We start from the raw sequence: 15,820 nt of genomic DNA on the forward strand, positions 1-15,820 counted from the left end.
AAGTAGAGGCAGCCGGGAAAGGATTGTCTGCAAAGTGTCCATTGCTGGGCCAGCCCTGGCCACTCTCCTGGGGGACCCTTGACAGGCTTGACTGCGGCAGCCAGTGTCCTGGGTGAGGAAGCAAGAAGGCCCTGGAGCTGTCCCTGCCACACACCATCACTGTGGGGAGCAGGAAGTCACCTTCCACTGAAAACGGAGCACACTCCACAGCTCACTCCCCAGATCCCTGGTGAAGGGCCACCTTTGCAGGGAGGATTGCCCAGAAATGATTTGTCCTTTATTCACAGAAACGATAGCCTGCTCGGGGTGCAGATACCTACGCAGGAGAAATTGTGCGTCAGCGAAGGGAAGTTTTCTCTGGGTGTCCTTCCCAGGCTTCCCGCCTCGTCCTGGCCCCTCCCCCACACTTCTGCTGACCAGTTGCCTTCTAGGCCCCCGGGGCTCAGGCCTGCATGGTGAACAGGTGTGTGGCAGGGCTCCTGACCCTCTGAACCACGCAGAAGCTCCTCAGTGCCCCAGGAGGCCACGGTGGTCAGCAGGCACCTGGAGAAGCTCTGCCCACGACCCCGTGGGGTCTGGCATGACCTGAGTCCCCTCCCCAACCAGGGCACCCCCACCTCTCTGGGATGCGGGGGAGAGAAGCACAGGGAGAGTCGGGGGGGTTGGCACACTGGCAGACCCTGTAAGTCCAGCCAACCAACAGCGGGGGCCAGGCTGACATTGTTGGACTCTGGAAACGCCTTCTAAATTTTGAACTGCCGCTTAACGATCAGGAGAATTCACATACGTGTATGTTACAGATCCCTAGTTTCTTTGAAAAAAGTGAAAAGGAGGATCTGGCCACCTTGGGCCTGCACAGAACTCTCAGCGGGAGCTGTCTGTACACTTCCCCTCCCCCGCCCTGCTCAGCATCCATTTTCCAATGGACTGTTTTCACTGACACCCTCCTCATCATCCCTTCCTTTTCCATATTACCCTCCCTCCAGGGCTGGTCCAGACTCAAGGGCAAAGGTCAAGTGCATTAAGAAATGGTAGCTTTGGGTGGCGGGGAGGGGAGTCCCAGGCTCCTTCCTGGCTGCCTTTCACCGGACAAAGCCCATCTGAATACACAAACAAAAAGTGGCAAGTTCAGTGCAACCCAGACTGGGAAGCGCCTGGGCTGACAGCCACTCGGCAGGGACTAGACCACTGACCTGCTCTGGGGACAAACCGAGCTGGGGAGAAGGGGGAGCTCAGGTGGGGACCAGCCCATGCTATGGATGCTGTCAGGACTCCTGGGGGCTGGAAAAGGATGTGGCCCGGCTGGCGGGTCCCCAGGCAGCGGCTGTTGGGGGCAGCGGGACCCATCAAAGTTCAGCTGTTTTTCAGCATAAGTAAAAATTTTGAGTGAAAGAACTGTCCACTGAGTTTCACCGTGGTTGAGATTAATTCTGCAGAGCCATGCATCTGGGGAAATAAGATTTATAATGAAAACAGCAGCAGATACGTAACTGTGAGCTCCTGCCCTAGGCAGGACCTGCTTGAGCTCCCAACTTCCTGCAAGTGTTTCGGGAAGGAGAACACCCACCCTGGCCCTAAAGCCACATGAAACCTGTGGCCATAAACAGGAGAGGCTGGTAGCCGAGGCCTTTGGGCCTCAGCCCCCGCCAGGACACCCCCGAGGGTCCCACTGACCTGTGGATGTGCACCAGCCTCCAGAGCCAGCCCTTCGGTGCCTGCACTGTCATAACTACCACTGTGACCTTGTCAGGGTTTTAAAAACAGTGGCCATGGAGAGGCCTACAACCATAGCAACAGCCCTGTCCTTGGAGCTGTTCTGGCACAGAACCACTTCTCCACTGCCCTTGTTAGTAATTTGGGACGTCAGGAAGGTTGGCAGGGCCTAGAAGCAGGGCTCCTCCAGACCCTTCCCTATGCTGGCAGTGGGCGGGGTCTTCTGATTCACCGTGTCCCGAGCTCACCCCTCTCACAGCCCTGAGCCCACAGGCCAAGGAGGGCTGAGCAGGAAGGCAAGCCAGGCTGAAGGGGCCAACCCTGCAACCCCTGCGCCTCTCTGGGGCTTCAGTCTTGTTCTGCCCTCCTGCTCTCCCTGGCAGGTCTCCTGGGCTGAGTGGGAGCTCGGCTCTGATGGCAGGCAGGCAGGCGTCTCCCACTGAAGACACCTCTGTGGTGAATGGGGGGAGAGGCAGGAGAGGTGTGCGGCCCAGGAGAGGGAGAGGAGGTCTGGCCCCGCCCCATCTGGAATGCCCTCCGCAGCACCACCCTGACATTGGGCTCCACGCCAGCCCAGCTGCAGTCACAGCGTCCCAGGCCCGATGTAATTCTTGGGCATCTCACACACAGATCTCGGCCCCTCCTCCTGCTCTCTGGGTCCCTCCATTTATTCTGGGCCCTACGAGCCGGAAAGGGGTCAGTCCACACCGGAGCCCCGCTCTGGGCTCTCTGAGTCATGACTCACGTCTCAGGTGAACAGAGCCCGATTCACCCCTTGAATAGAGGGCCTGGGGGGACAATTAACCACTGTGGAGACACCAGCTGAAACCGGGTCTTCCGGAGGCTGGTGTAAGCATCGGAACAGCCAGCCCAGCTTGGCCCCCACTCAGGCCCGCTCACAATGGGAGACCCAGTTTTCCAGTTGGACTGTAATTTCAGAAGGGGTCTCCGTGTGGCCTTTGTTAACCAAGACACCAGCAGAGCCTTGGGACCGGGGTCAGGGAGGCGGGCTGCCGCCAAAATCTGCTGAGTGTGGGCAAGACGTGCCCTTTGACAAAATGGCAGAAAAACAGAAGACACAGGAAATGCAGACTGGGGCATTAAGGAGTAGCAACCGTGAGGGCGGGGCGCGCCGGTCAGAGGCTCTGCCAACAGGGAAATCTGGGTTTGAATCCTGCCTGGGGCCCCTCTGGCTGCAGGACTGGGGGCATCTGATTCATTTCTCTGAGTCGAAGTTGAGAGAAACGACCGCCCCCTGACAGCGGGAAGGAGGAGGGGGCGGCACAGGCGCCGACAACAAGGACTGGGACTGGGTCTCAGGCACCGAAGCCAATGACATTGTCTTGTTTTCAAAATTATCACCAGGCCTGAGTAGGGAGCTCTGTGGCTTTCAGAGCCGTTTTATCCACGGCTTCATCAGAGCCACACAAGGATCCTGTCTTCTATTTTTAGCATTTTACTTTAATTCCTGTAAAACATAAGTCTTGCTCTTATTGGAGATGATTGTCCCAATATTCCATTCTGCTCTCTTTTTTAATTTCCCCACCTCTAGGAACCTTTAGCATAACAATTCTGGGACCATTTTCTATTAATATGAATTTTCAGATTACAGCAATATGATGTCTGTTTCTTAATTTAATTAGGTGATTCCTGTTATTAGTTCCTACATGCTCATTACTTTTCATTTAGCATATTTTTTAATGCACCAAAGGAGGAGAGGCTCTGGCTAGAGACCCCAGGGTGTCTTGCAGGAAGGAGGGAAGCTCCGCCCCATGTGCAGGAGGCTGGAGGCACCCGGGAAACTGATACCACATCAGGAAAGCAGACACCAGGAGTTGAGGGCAGGTGCCGCCACTGGGAACAGCCCAGTATCAGGTGAGAGAGGGTCGTGGCAGATCAACTCCCAATGCAGAGACGGGGCCCACATGAATGCCCCCAGGTTGGGGCCTCCCAGGGAGGGCAGCAGTGAGGAGCCTTCGTGAAGCACTGTCCCCCAAAACACAATCAGAGAAGGCTCCAAAGCCAGCACCCCCAGGAACTCCCAAAGCCACTGAGCTCCAGGTGCCTGCACCCGAGGGTTTCGTGTCTGACGCTGCCTCCCTTTTGGGCATTCGCTGACCAAAAGCCGCATGCAGGCCCCACGGCTGCCCCTGCATCAGCACGGCACTCTGCACACCTCCAGGGGGCACCCTTCACAGTGCAGTTTAGGTCAACACTACCCTGCAGTTAGCACAGAACACAGTGTGAGTGGTGCTCCCGAATATGCAGGTCCTCCCTCAATGCACACACCCCACGAGGCGGGCTCAGCCAGCCACGGTCCCTTCTGCATCCCCAGCCCTCACATTGTCCACACAGAGCCCACCAGGGCTCCAGTTCACTGGCCACGCCCTGGCACCAAGAAGAACCCCCACGAAGCTATTGCGCAGTTTACAAGAAAGGGGGACAGGAAGCCAAAGGGCCACTGTTACCAGCATCCCAACCCCCAGCCCTGATTTTGAGAGCCTGGCACATGCGGTGACAAGGACAGGGCACTCCAGAGAATGAAAGTCAGTGGCGGTTTTCCCGAAGTACACTATTCTTTGCTGTGGCTGCAGGCCGGCCAGGGGAGGCAGGGCGGGCGGCCCTGGTGAGCCCAGCGGCGCTCGGTAAGAGCTCGGACAGGCTGCAGGTGCATTGGTTAGAAGCACCGGGTTCTGAGAGTCCCAGCCCTGCTGATTTTGCAATGATAGATTGCCAGCTACTTAACAGGATGGATCACTGCAATTACATGTCACTTCTGATATTAACAGTCACAACAAGGATGTGTCAGCCTCGCAAGGTTTGTAGGAAATATATATGATGTTCCGCAATGCCGTTAGAGAATGGTTTCAGGAAACAGACCCGGAGGATTCCAATAAAACCCACTTGCCCAGGGAAAGCAGATAGCTCCCCGGAAGCTGGAGAGGCTGGCTCCCCCGGCCGGAAGGAGCGTGGGCTGTGACCCCCCGACCCAGCAGGCTGCCCCTCCCTGGACAGGGCCAAGGAGGGATGGCCACCACACTTCCATTTTTGCCGTCACCCTCACGCAGGCAATGGCAGAGCTGATGCAGCCTCACAGCAGGTGCGCCTGTGGCCCCTGCCCACCAGGCTTTCGGTCTGGTGGTGCGCTCTCTGAGTGCCAGTGGGATATGCCTGGACAAAACCGGTCACAGCAGGAACAAGACAAACCCCTGACATTGCAGCATGGCCCTCATCATGGGCTCAGGCAGGGTTGTGTGTCTCTGGTCCCCGTGGCACCAAGAGTGAGGGCCACACCTCCTCTCAGGACCAGAGCAGGGCCCCGGAGCCAGCCAGGCCAGTGGGCACTGGCATCCTGGCTCTGTCCGTTTCCGGCTGTCAGCTGCTGGGCCAGATACTCAGCGATGTGTGCCCTGGGGAGAAACCGCAGGCTCCAGAGTCTTATCCAGGCCCACTTCACGGCTTCTGCTGGGAGTCAGTGCCTGGTCACCTGGCGAAGTACTGAAGGCAACCAAGAAACAACTGCCCTCTTCCAGGAAGCCCTCCTGCCCCCGCAGCCAGGACTCTGCCCTCCGGTGTGTGAGCAGGAAGGAGTAAAGACACAGGTGGGGGCCAGGGGGGGCATCCTGCTTCTCACCGGGTTCTGAGGTCTGTGAGGCTGGAGCCCCAGGTGGAGGGGTCATAGGGCAGCTCCTTGAGCTCTGCCAAGCATCTCAGATGCTGTCTGCTTAAAACAGAACCTGTGGTCTCCAGTCCCTCCCCCGGACCATGTCCCGTCCCGTGTCTGCCTCATGAGGAGGCGCCCTGACCCCTAGCTGCCAGAGCCAGAAACCCCAAGCTGAATTCACCCTGAACTGAGGCTGCTGCCTTCCTCACCCTCCTCATCCTCCCACCCACGTGGCCCAACTCTGAACCTGACCCTTGAGTCCACCCCACCCCGGCCCCTCCCACCCCAGGCCTTGCCATCTCTTCTAATCTCACTCAGCCCCTCCCAGCTGGTCTCGCGGTGACTGGCCTCTGCCCTGCTCCTTCCGGCAGCACCACAACATGCAGCCACTAGAATGGGCTTTTTAATAGCCACCCCCTCAGAATTCCTCCCAAGGCCCGCAGCAAAGGTTTGCTCTCCTGCGAAGCTTCAAGGGTGCTCTGGGCTCCAGCCTGGCTGTGTCTTCAGCCATAAGTCTGCATCCACAGGTCACACTCCAAGCCCCAGACACAGAGGGAGTTCTTGCCATGACACATTCTCTCGTGCTTCCAAACCTTGGCCCTCACTCTTCTCCCCCACAGGCTCTGCGCCAGGCCCAGACCAGGGAACAGGAGCGTCACCATGGTTGGGAAGGCGGTAGGTGCAGGGGACAGCGGCCAGCTCTGAAGGCGGCTCTGGAGCCCAAAGTATGTGGCCTCGGACTCAGCTCTTCACCTCCCTTACCCCAGAAATCTCACCTCTGTAAATGGTGTAACAGCACTTATGTCGTCCGTTTGAAAGCATCAAATGAAGCCAAGTACATGTAAAGTGCTCATGACAGTACCAGCCACGAGGTGGGTCCCCGAGCGTGTGTGCTCAGATCAGTAGTGCTGCCGGCGGCGTGTCCACCCCAGGGAGTGTTTGGCACCTTGTCTGCAAATAGGAATAATCTCTGCTCATAAAAATTCTAGGCATCGAAACGGGTAGAGTGCTCAGCACAAGACCTGACGTGCGACGAATGCCTGGTGCTGGTTTCATTATCATCATCTTGGATGCCCTCGAGCCCAGAAGGAATGCCCTGGGGCAGGCTGTGGGCCGAGGCAGCCTCGGAGCTGCCCAGCCTCCCTGTGCACTCGGCCCCTCGTGGGGGCCCTGGCCTCACGGAGCTGCCTGCCTTCCTCGGCGCCCCAGCCCCAGTCCCCGGCTGCACTGCCCACGGCTTCAGGCCAGCAGGGCTTTGTCACTGAAACACGGGTGGCCCTGCTTTCCGAAAACTCACTCTGTCAAAACTAAACATTAAAAAATAACACCTATTTATAGTGTGGCTAGCAACAAAATTGCACCATAAAGTCAATGTTTAAAAATGTATCAATGAATAACCAATCAATCCACTGGTCACGTCAGCTTCATGGATCACTAACAACGGCTTGCTTCATCCCATTAAAATGGAATCCATCCCACTGAAAAGAATGAAGAAGGAATGATCAAACTAAACAGCACATTGTCAGCCCCAGGGAATGAACGGAAGGGTCTAGGCAACCCACACGGCAAAAGACAGACTGGCAGACAGGCAGACGTGCGCCTCCTGAAGGAAGAACTCGGTACCACGTGTGGATTCTGGCCAAAGAAAGAAGGGAAAACTAAGCCTGTGTCTGATTGAAACTGCTAATTCACTTACAGGGAATACAGAGAACAGAAGACAGTATTGAACTGTAGCAGGAGGACACAATCAGCAGAAATTCCAGCTGTGGGAAAGGCTACAGGCCTTGTGACCCAGTTAGCTTCCCCCACGGAACAGCCAGAGAGAAATAAAGACGGACCCTTACGATGGAGGAAAGACTCACCCACCAACTGCAGTGTGTGGGCCTGATCTGGGACCGAACACAACAAATTGGAAATAAGAGTATTTATAATATTTGTGAAACAACAAGTGATTTGAACAGTGGCTGGACGTTTAATAATATTAAGAAATTTTGAACATTTAAAAAAAGAGCTCTTGTCTTTGAAACTGAGAAACATATGGAAATGTTTACGGGTGAGTTGACGTCCCATCTGGTCCGTGCCCCACAACCGTACGGAAGGAGGGAAGGGCACAGGGATGTGGAGGGGCCGGCCCGACCACACGGGGGCGCTGGGTGCCGGGCGCGTGGGGTTCACGGCGTGTTCGAATCTACTTCTGCACGTCCCCAACCCTCCATAACGAAACGTCCCTGAAGAAAGCCAGCTCATGAAAATGCAGGCTGCCCAGCAGTGGGTGTGCAGCCGGAGCCTGTCTTCTGCCTCCCCGGGGCCCTCAGGCTGGGCTGTCATTCCCGGTTCTGACGTGCTGTCTGAGTCTTCCACTTAGGGAAGGGGCGGTGTCGTTTCCTGGGTCAGGGAATGGGGTCCTTGAGCCTCAGGGCCTGGCAGTACTGAAGAACAAAAAGTCGAACAGGTGAATTCTCTGATACGAGAAAATCTAATCTTAGAATGAAGGTAGGTTAACTGACAGCGACTCACATTTCAAAAGGTTTGATTTAAATAGAGCAAACATTTTGAAAATACAGCTTGATTTACAAGAGTTGGCAATCCCGTAGGATTGCGTCCAATGCACAAGCTACGTGAGGCTTGCTGACTGGTCCCTGAGATATCCAGCTGCTGTTAACACCTGGCAGCTGCATGGAAGAAATCTCTGTGATGCCCAAACCCCAAGGGACCACAAGTAGCTAACAGCTCCCAGCCGCCCTCCCAAGCTTGTTTCCCTATCTTCACCCTCCCCCTCCCACCTTGGTCGGTGCCGCCACCAGCAGAGGCCAGTGACTCCCTTCTCAGGGAACTTTCTGCCCCTGTGAAAGACAGAGCAGCCTGCGTGGAGTTTCCCCTGTAGGTGCCCCGCCTCCGCCCTCCCCCCACAACCACCCCACGTTGCCTGAGTGCGCGGGGCAGCCTCCTGAATCTGCATCCTGCATCTGCATCTCCCACGGGTAGAAATCCACCCAGAGGCTCCTCCAGGGCCCTCGGGGCCACCCACCTCTCCTCTGCAACTGGATACATATACTTTGTAAGCACTGGTTTCCAACAGATAAATGTAATCAAGGTTTATATGCTCAGAGAAGCCAACAGGATGGGATTGTTTCACTTGAAAGATCAGAAGAAAATTGTAACTAATGTTGTGGAAAATTACTTTGATATTGCTTTCTTGGTACCGAATCACAATTAGGCTGCTGTGAGAAGTACAGGGAAAGAATAAATGAATAGTAACAAATCAACACAAACAGCCTGTGTCAGGAACACTTTGCTCAGGGAAAGTAACGTAAGCATTATTTAAAGTTTTATGACTGTGTTTGATGTGATTTACGCAGAGTGTCAAGGTTGCCCATCACCCAGCACGTGGCCGTGGTCAAGCTCCATTCACGGTCTGAAAAACTCGGCTCAAGTTCCGCGCTGGGCCTTGCCTGCCTCTGCCGGGCTGCAGGGGACGCTGGCTCCAGCTTCCTTCCACCCCTCACACTCTGCCAGCCTGAGCCTCTGCGACCCTCCCCCACCCACCCAGCTCACCACTTCACCCGGGAGATCCCAGCCGCCAGACCCCACCCCACCCAGGACACCGCCCCTGCCTCTGGGCTGTACCACGGACCGGCACACGGCCCCGCCCCAGCTGCACCCCACAGACACACTGCCTGCTCTCCCCGGCTCGTCCCACAGGAGAACACAGACAGTAGCCATGCCTGCCCAGGTGTGCACGCCAAAACAAAGACACACACCAAGGGGGCGTGGCGCCATTCACCCCCAGCTGTGTGTGAGGTCCCTTTTCAGGAGCCCGATTCCTCGAAGATAATGCACAACCGGGGGGCCAACGGTCACTCGGCCCTGACGGCGCTGCCCAAGGGCCCGGCTCTGCTGGCAGAGTCGTCAGCCTCACTCCAAGCTGCAAAGCCCCTGCAGAAAAACCAGCTTGGTCACGTGTCCCTGCTGGGGAGCAGCCAGACTCACTTGTGACAGCTGCCATCTGTGAGGGTCCGGCCCAGTGTGACTCAGCACCAATGACTCGCTGCCATCTCCCGGGACACAGAGCCTTCCTCAGCCGCCTCCCACCAACCCTCTGTGACGAAAGAATCGTCACAGGACACCCACAGGACACCCCCTGCCCCCCCCCCAGGGCCTCTGGTAGCAGATGCCAAGCCGGGGGCTCTAACGCTGATCTTCTCTTGTTCCTTCTGCCTTCCTGCCTATTGACTGCTGTCACACGCTCCACCCCGACAGTGAGCGCCAGCCAGCGCTGAGGGGAATGGGAGGAGGACGCTGTGTTCCCTGGCCCCTGAGGGCCAGGTGCCCCCAGGCCAAGCTCCGCCCTCCTGAGCTATGTCCGGCCCACAGAGGTGGTACAGGAACCCTCTGCCTGAGCCCCTGGCCTCCAGGCCTCCTTCATATTGTCCGTGTCCCAGAGCACGGCATACACGGGTGTCTTCATGGATCTTCCCCTAACAAGGCCCCAGGGACCCCTGCTGAGAGACACGGGTGCTCCGGGCCTGGCAACGGTGCTTTCCTCTCACTCCGGAGCAGAGCGACCCGGGCCTTGGCCCTGTGCCTGCCGCCCTCTGACCCGCTGTGTCCTCTGAGGCAGGAGATGTGTCCCTCCAGCAGGCACCTTGCCCAAGCTCCCCGTCCACACCCTATGTGTCAAAGGCTCCAGAACCATCTGTCCTGCTCTCCCCTCACTGCCATCGCCTCTGTCCCCAGCAGACCTCCGCCAGTCAAGGAGGGTTTGCCCCTCCAGAAGGTCACTGGGGACAGGTGGGACAGGAGGCAGCAGATTGGGTGCCAGCGGGAGCAGTCTCACCCTCAAAAGGCCAGAAGGTCCCCCTAACCCATCGGCTGAGGCTGGAGGGGCTGGATTCAAGTGGTCTCCATGGCTGGGCATGGGTTGAAGTGCAAATTATTCACCTTCTGATGTCCCCCCCGATCATGTGGAAGAGGCCCTGAGAGATGACAGAATCTCTTTAAATCTGAGTTTCACCACAGGCAACAACCAGCTGAGAGATGGGCAGCCTGGCCATCACTCACAAAAGGAATGCAGGGGCTAGAGGTCAAGAGGCCAGAGGCCATAGCCCGAAGGTTAGTAGTCGGGCATGAGACGCAGTTTCCACATTGAGGCTGGTGCCCCCCAGGAGGAGGCCAGGACCCCTCCTTTTCCTGCCAGGGGTCTCGGCACAGATTGGGCACCAGGGCAGCCTTGGAGGGCAAGCAGGCGGCAGGGCCGAATGCGAGGACTCACCTGGCACCTGCCGGGGGGTGAGCTCCGTGGAGTCCTGCAGGCTGATGAAGAGGAGGAGGCCTGCAACCCCGAACAGCAGGATGGATGAAAACATGCAGGCCAGCTGCATGGTTCCGGTACGCAGGGTCATCCGAGCCTTGCTCCGGGGTCCCCTCTTGGGTGTGGGAAGCGAGTCCTTCCCTCATTGTCTACACCAGGTGTCCATCAGGCCACGGTCTACAGGGCAGAGGGGGAGAAAGATGGTCCATCACCGAGGCACAGGGCCTCCCGGGAGGGTGGAGGCCCCGGTCGCTGCCGGTGACCGAGTGTACTCCCGAGAGCCCTCAGCCCTTCAGCTTACTCAGGTGCGTCCCCTCCACCTTTTCAAGCCCAGGAAGGCTGAGGGAAGTTCACTCACCACCCGTGGCTGGGACACCAGCTTTCCTTCGGGGCCTCCTGTATTGGCAGCCCCCCCCCAAAAAAAAACATGGCGAGAGGCACGCCCTGGCCTCTCTCTGCCCGAGGGAGCCCAGAGTAAGGCCCTGAAACCCAGAGCCAGGGACAGTGGCCACCCACCTGCACTGTGCAGACTCTGAGTCTCTAAACAAGTGTGCATGTGCCCCATGGTAGGTTCCAGCCACAGGCAGGAATCCAGGTCCTTTCCCTTTGCAACTGGCCCAGCAAACGAGAAGTCGTCGGATCTCCCTCGGTCCTGGTTCATCTCTCTGAGATGCTCAGGACAAGGGTGTCCACAGAGCAGGCGGCTTTGAGAGTCCCCCAGGCCCAGAGGATGTCAGGGACCATGGACTCCCCTGCTCAGCCATTTGCCCACAGCAGCCGGGGGCTGTGCCCCCTGACAGACAGATGGATGGGCTGGTGGGATTGTGGACACAGTCACACTAATGGGAGCTGAGGCTCTGGCCAGATAATGGTTGCCCCCGATCTTGAAGCCCTCAGGCCTGGGGCTGAAGCAGGGCAACCAGACCCAAGTCTGACGGATCCCAGGGTCAGAGGCTGGCGCCAACACCGTCACATTCCTACGGATGGGCCACCGCAGACGCAGGGCTTGCAGGCAACTTGCCCCTTATCTTGGTTCCTCCCAAAGGGGAAGGAATCCCCAGTGCCCCAGTATCAACCTGTGACCCCAGCTGGGCCCGGCTACGGGTCAAAATGGGGCAACCCGAGGCCATTTGCCTAAAGGAAGGATGTGAGCTCCTGCAGTGGGTGGCCGCAGTGCTCCAGAGCAGCCCACACCGGAGGCTGCGCCAGACGGGCAGGGGCCCCAGGGCTGCCCCTTTGGAAAGGGATCACTCTGTCCCCCGACTTTCTCCAGTTCTTACCAGCCTGGGCCCAGGGACACCACCTGCTTTCTTTTTTCCCTTTTAAACATTTTATTTATTTATTTTTGGAGAAAGGGGAAGAGAGGGAGAGAAACATCGACTGGTTGCTCCCACACGTCCCCAACTGGGCACCCAGCCCAAAACCCAGGTGTGTGCTCTGACCAGGAACTGAATCAGCGACACTTTGGTTTGCAGTATGACACCCAGCCCACGGAGCCACACCAGTCAGGGCACACACCTCCCTCTTTCCACCCGAGGAGACTTGGCTTCACCCATCCTGGAACAGGGCAGTGCCCAAGGGAGGCTGAGCCAAGTGGGCAGCTCCCGGCAGCCTCTGAGACCACAGGTGGGGCTGGTTGGGTCCCAGACCAGATGAGAGGGGCCTGCTCAGCACAAGGGTGTTTCTCTGTCAGGTCTCCTCAGCTACAGGCAACCGGTGCCTGACCTGGTACCCAGACACTGGCGCAGGAAGTCCCGGCTACTGTTCCTCTGAATCCAGCCTGCAGGGCGTGAGGCAGGAAGTGGTAATAACGGAAGCCCTCCCTCCCCTGCCCAGACCAAAAATCCCAAGGACTGGACGGTACTCGGGAAAGCTTTGGGGCTGAGGAGTACTAAATGGCAGGTTTGGGTTTCTCCCCTCTGCAGTCTCTGTAATTATTTTTTCACTCAGTTAACTTTAATTAACCTGCCCCAGGCCTCCACACACGCGGAGTGTGCCTGTAGGTGGCGCTCTCTGGGCTGTGCTGAACAGGGGGTTCCCATGACCTCCCAGCTTTTACGCTGGGGAGGTAGTGCCGAGCTAGGCTCAGTTTTGTTCTGGATCTGTCTCTGGAGGTTCAGGCTTGCCCCAACCTCACCGCAACAGCCCCCACCTCGGAGAAAGACTGCTGCTTACGGCCATCACTGGCGTCCCCCCACCTGGGCTTTCAGTGGATGAAAATGGGCAGCCCCATGTCCCCGTACCCCGTGGCTCAGACTCTGAAGCCCTTCATGTGGGGTCATGGCCTCCGGCTTTGTGGCAGCCCTGGATGGAGCTGTCCTGGGGGCCAGTACAGGCCTCAGGCTGGGTTGAAGGACAAGGTCGCTCTCAGTGCTGCCCACAGCATGCTCACTGCCATGTGGCCCCCCAGGCACTGCACACAGGGCTCACCGGGCCAGCCCCGAGTTCCCAGGGAAGTGTGAGCCACTGATGGGGGGGGGGAGCTGTTCTCTCCCACCCTCACTCTGCTCCTACCCAGCAATCGGCTTAACCCCTTGGGATTCCCTGAGTTGAAAGAGGGGGATGACATTACACACACTGATGCAATGGGGACAGGACACACGCAACACGCACTAACACGTATATACACACATGCCTGAGTGCACACTGGCAAGCACCTGCACGCCCTCACCACTGACGGTCCACAGCGAGACCCCAGCTATAAGGAGAGTGTCACGGAGCCCCAGTCTCCCAGGCTGTGGTGACAGACACATTCTGCAGCTCCAAGGGCCTCCATGCCCGACATGAAGCCAGGAGGCCAAGCTGATCTCAGACGACCTCTGACATCAGGACATTTCATGAGCAGCTTCAGAGCCCCTTCCCTTTGTTGGCCCCCGAGGGAACACGAGCACCTTCTGCAAGCCCAGGGATCAGGAACTAGGGCTTACCCTGCCCAGCCCCCAAAGCATCACAGCCTCCTGTCAGTGTTTGCTCTCACTAGAGACCATCTAGCCAGCTAGCCCTGCTCCGTGCAAACAGGAATCAAAAGGTTAGCATGCCCCTCCTGGATACCTGGTTGGCATCTTGCTGGGTCTCAGTGCCTCAGGAGGGGGCCAACAGCACAGAGTCTGTACGAATCTCCTTTCTTTAAAGGGGGGTTAGGTGGGAGGTCATCAGTATACCACCAGACACTGCAGAGTATGCAGCTGATCAATTGTTCCCCTGAGGGTCCTTGTCTTCCAAGTCACAGGTTATTTTCAAGGCAACAGGGAGATGCTGGTCCAATGGCTATTTACCTCCTCCTCCTGGGAGTTGGGCTGCTGCCTGGGTGGTGGACGCTGGGAACTGTCACAGGCAGACCCAGGGCCCCATAAATACAGTCAGAGGCCTCGGCCCCCACCTGGGACCGGTGCATCCTCACCACGCACTGCATCACCCTCTACGCCTGCGACAAACAGAACTCCCTCCTCCGCCTCCCTGCCTCCCTTCCAAGACTGACAGACAAGGAAACTCAAATAACTGGGGCAGCGTGGGGTGGGGAAGGCAAGAAAAATAAACAGCCCACTGAGTTTCCAGAGGGTCCTGCCCTCATCACAATTCCTAGTTCTCCCGGTGGCTTCTCTCCCTGAGACCTGAACAGCGTCACCAATTTTTACTGTAAGAAAAAAATCCAATTAATCTTGTAAACACCTCCTGGGACACAGGGCAGGGCTAAGGATTCCTCCCATTTCCTTATTGATCTGATTTTCAAATGTGTCTCTTCGGAAAATTCACTTCAGGGCACAAGCAAGGACTTGGGAATTCAGCCAAAACACACGCACCTCCAGTGGCGACAGGCCGGCAGGCCCACGCACGGACGGCTCCAAGGGCAGGCTGGGCTGCGGCTGCTCCGAGGCCTGGATGCTCCCCCAGCTACCCAGAGGGCCCCTTCCGGCTGCAGGGACCCACCCCACCCCCCAGAGGAGACAGCAGGAGGCATCCAGGCACGTGCTCATGGGTGCACCCACTTGGTGTGTGGCCCCGGGCTGGGAAAGTTCTCTGTCCGGTAGGTCTCCTCCTCACAGGGGCAGGAACGAACAATGACGTCCCTCCCTCCTGGCTGAGGGCTCCAGGAGAAGCTGCTCATTGAGAGAGAGAGAGGCTGCTATGGCAACTTGAGGAGAATGGAGCCAGGCACTGCCGTCACCTTGAATCCGGCACCAAGCGTTAGCCCTGGCGGCAGAGGGACCCACCTGGCTCTGCCCCTGGTGGGGCGGCGCTGGGGCGGACCGCCGCTTCCCTCCGCAGCCTCCTGGCCTCGGGAACTCATTTGCCCCGTGTTGAAACGGAGCACACAGCCCAGTCCCCCGAGAACACCACCTCCATCTGTTTTGTTAGACAAGTTCTTCCATGTGTGTGGCCCCAGCTTTACTTCTGAGATGGGGGTTCTCCTTGATTTCAGATCATTAAAATCCTGCAGCTAATTAGAACCGCTCTAATGGCAGCGGCGCACTCTGGGACGAGCCCCTCCAGTTTCTACGCACAAGCACAAAGTAGCAATGCTCTGCGAAGGTGAGGAATGGGTTCTGCCAGGGCTGGGGCTGCAGGGCGGGGCTGCCGGTTGGAACAGCTCTTGCCTTACCCGCGAGGCCACGGAGCGCTGACCTGGGTCCTGAAATACGCAGGGCCCAGCCCCGCCGCACCCAGGCCCTCAAGGCTGTACCCCACGCTCGGGGCAGGGAATTCTCCGGTATCCACCTCTCTGTTACAAAGCAGATATTTCCTTTAATCCCCCACGCTCCCTGCAGTGCGGAGAACAGAATGCTAAGGCAGAGGCTGAGGTGTCGTAAATTGGGCTCCAACAGCCCCAAGCCTTGCCCCACTGGCTCCACCAGGAAAGCCACTGCCCAGCTTCCCACAGTTGCTCACACAGAGCCTGAGGGGAAGCCCGCAAACACACAGCTGTGGCAAGGGGCTCCGGAGAGCCTGGCCCGGGCGCCATGGGCTGCAAGGCCCTTGACAGCTGTTAGGAATAGAAACACAGCATAAATGCCACCTCCGTCCAGGATTTCCTCTATTTTCAGGGCATTTTATGCCAATGGGGCAAGTGGAGAAGCTGAGGACCTCCCCACTCCCACCGTGGCAGAGTCTGGAAGGGGGTTCAGTACCCCAAA

General features: G+C 57.7%; 1 protein-coding gene across 1 annotated transcript in view; it reads right to left on the reverse strand.

Annotated features, from left to right (window-relative positions):
- Positions 1–15,820, reverse strand: part of CHST8 (carbohydrate sulfotransferase 8) — a 104,242-nt gene that overhangs the window by 44,625 nt on the left and 43,797 nt on the right. Inside the window, exon 2 of the mRNA XM_053670554.1 lies at positions 10,650–10,865. Within this exon, the coding sequence (XP_053526529.1) occupies positions 10,650–10,779 (130 nt within the window). The 5' untranslated portion in view covers positions 10,780–10,865. The remainder of the gene's footprint in view (positions 1–10,649; positions 10,866–15,820) is intronic.

The sequence above is a fragment of the Artibeus jamaicensis genome, unplaced genomic scaffold (assembly GCF_021234435.1).
Source record: "Artibeus jamaicensis isolate MK-2021 breed Jamaican fruit bat unplaced genomic scaffold, CSHL_Jam_final contig_589, whole genome shotgun sequence".
Classification (NCBI taxonomy): Eukaryota; Metazoa; Chordata; class Mammalia; order Chiroptera; family Phyllostomidae; genus Artibeus; species Artibeus jamaicensis.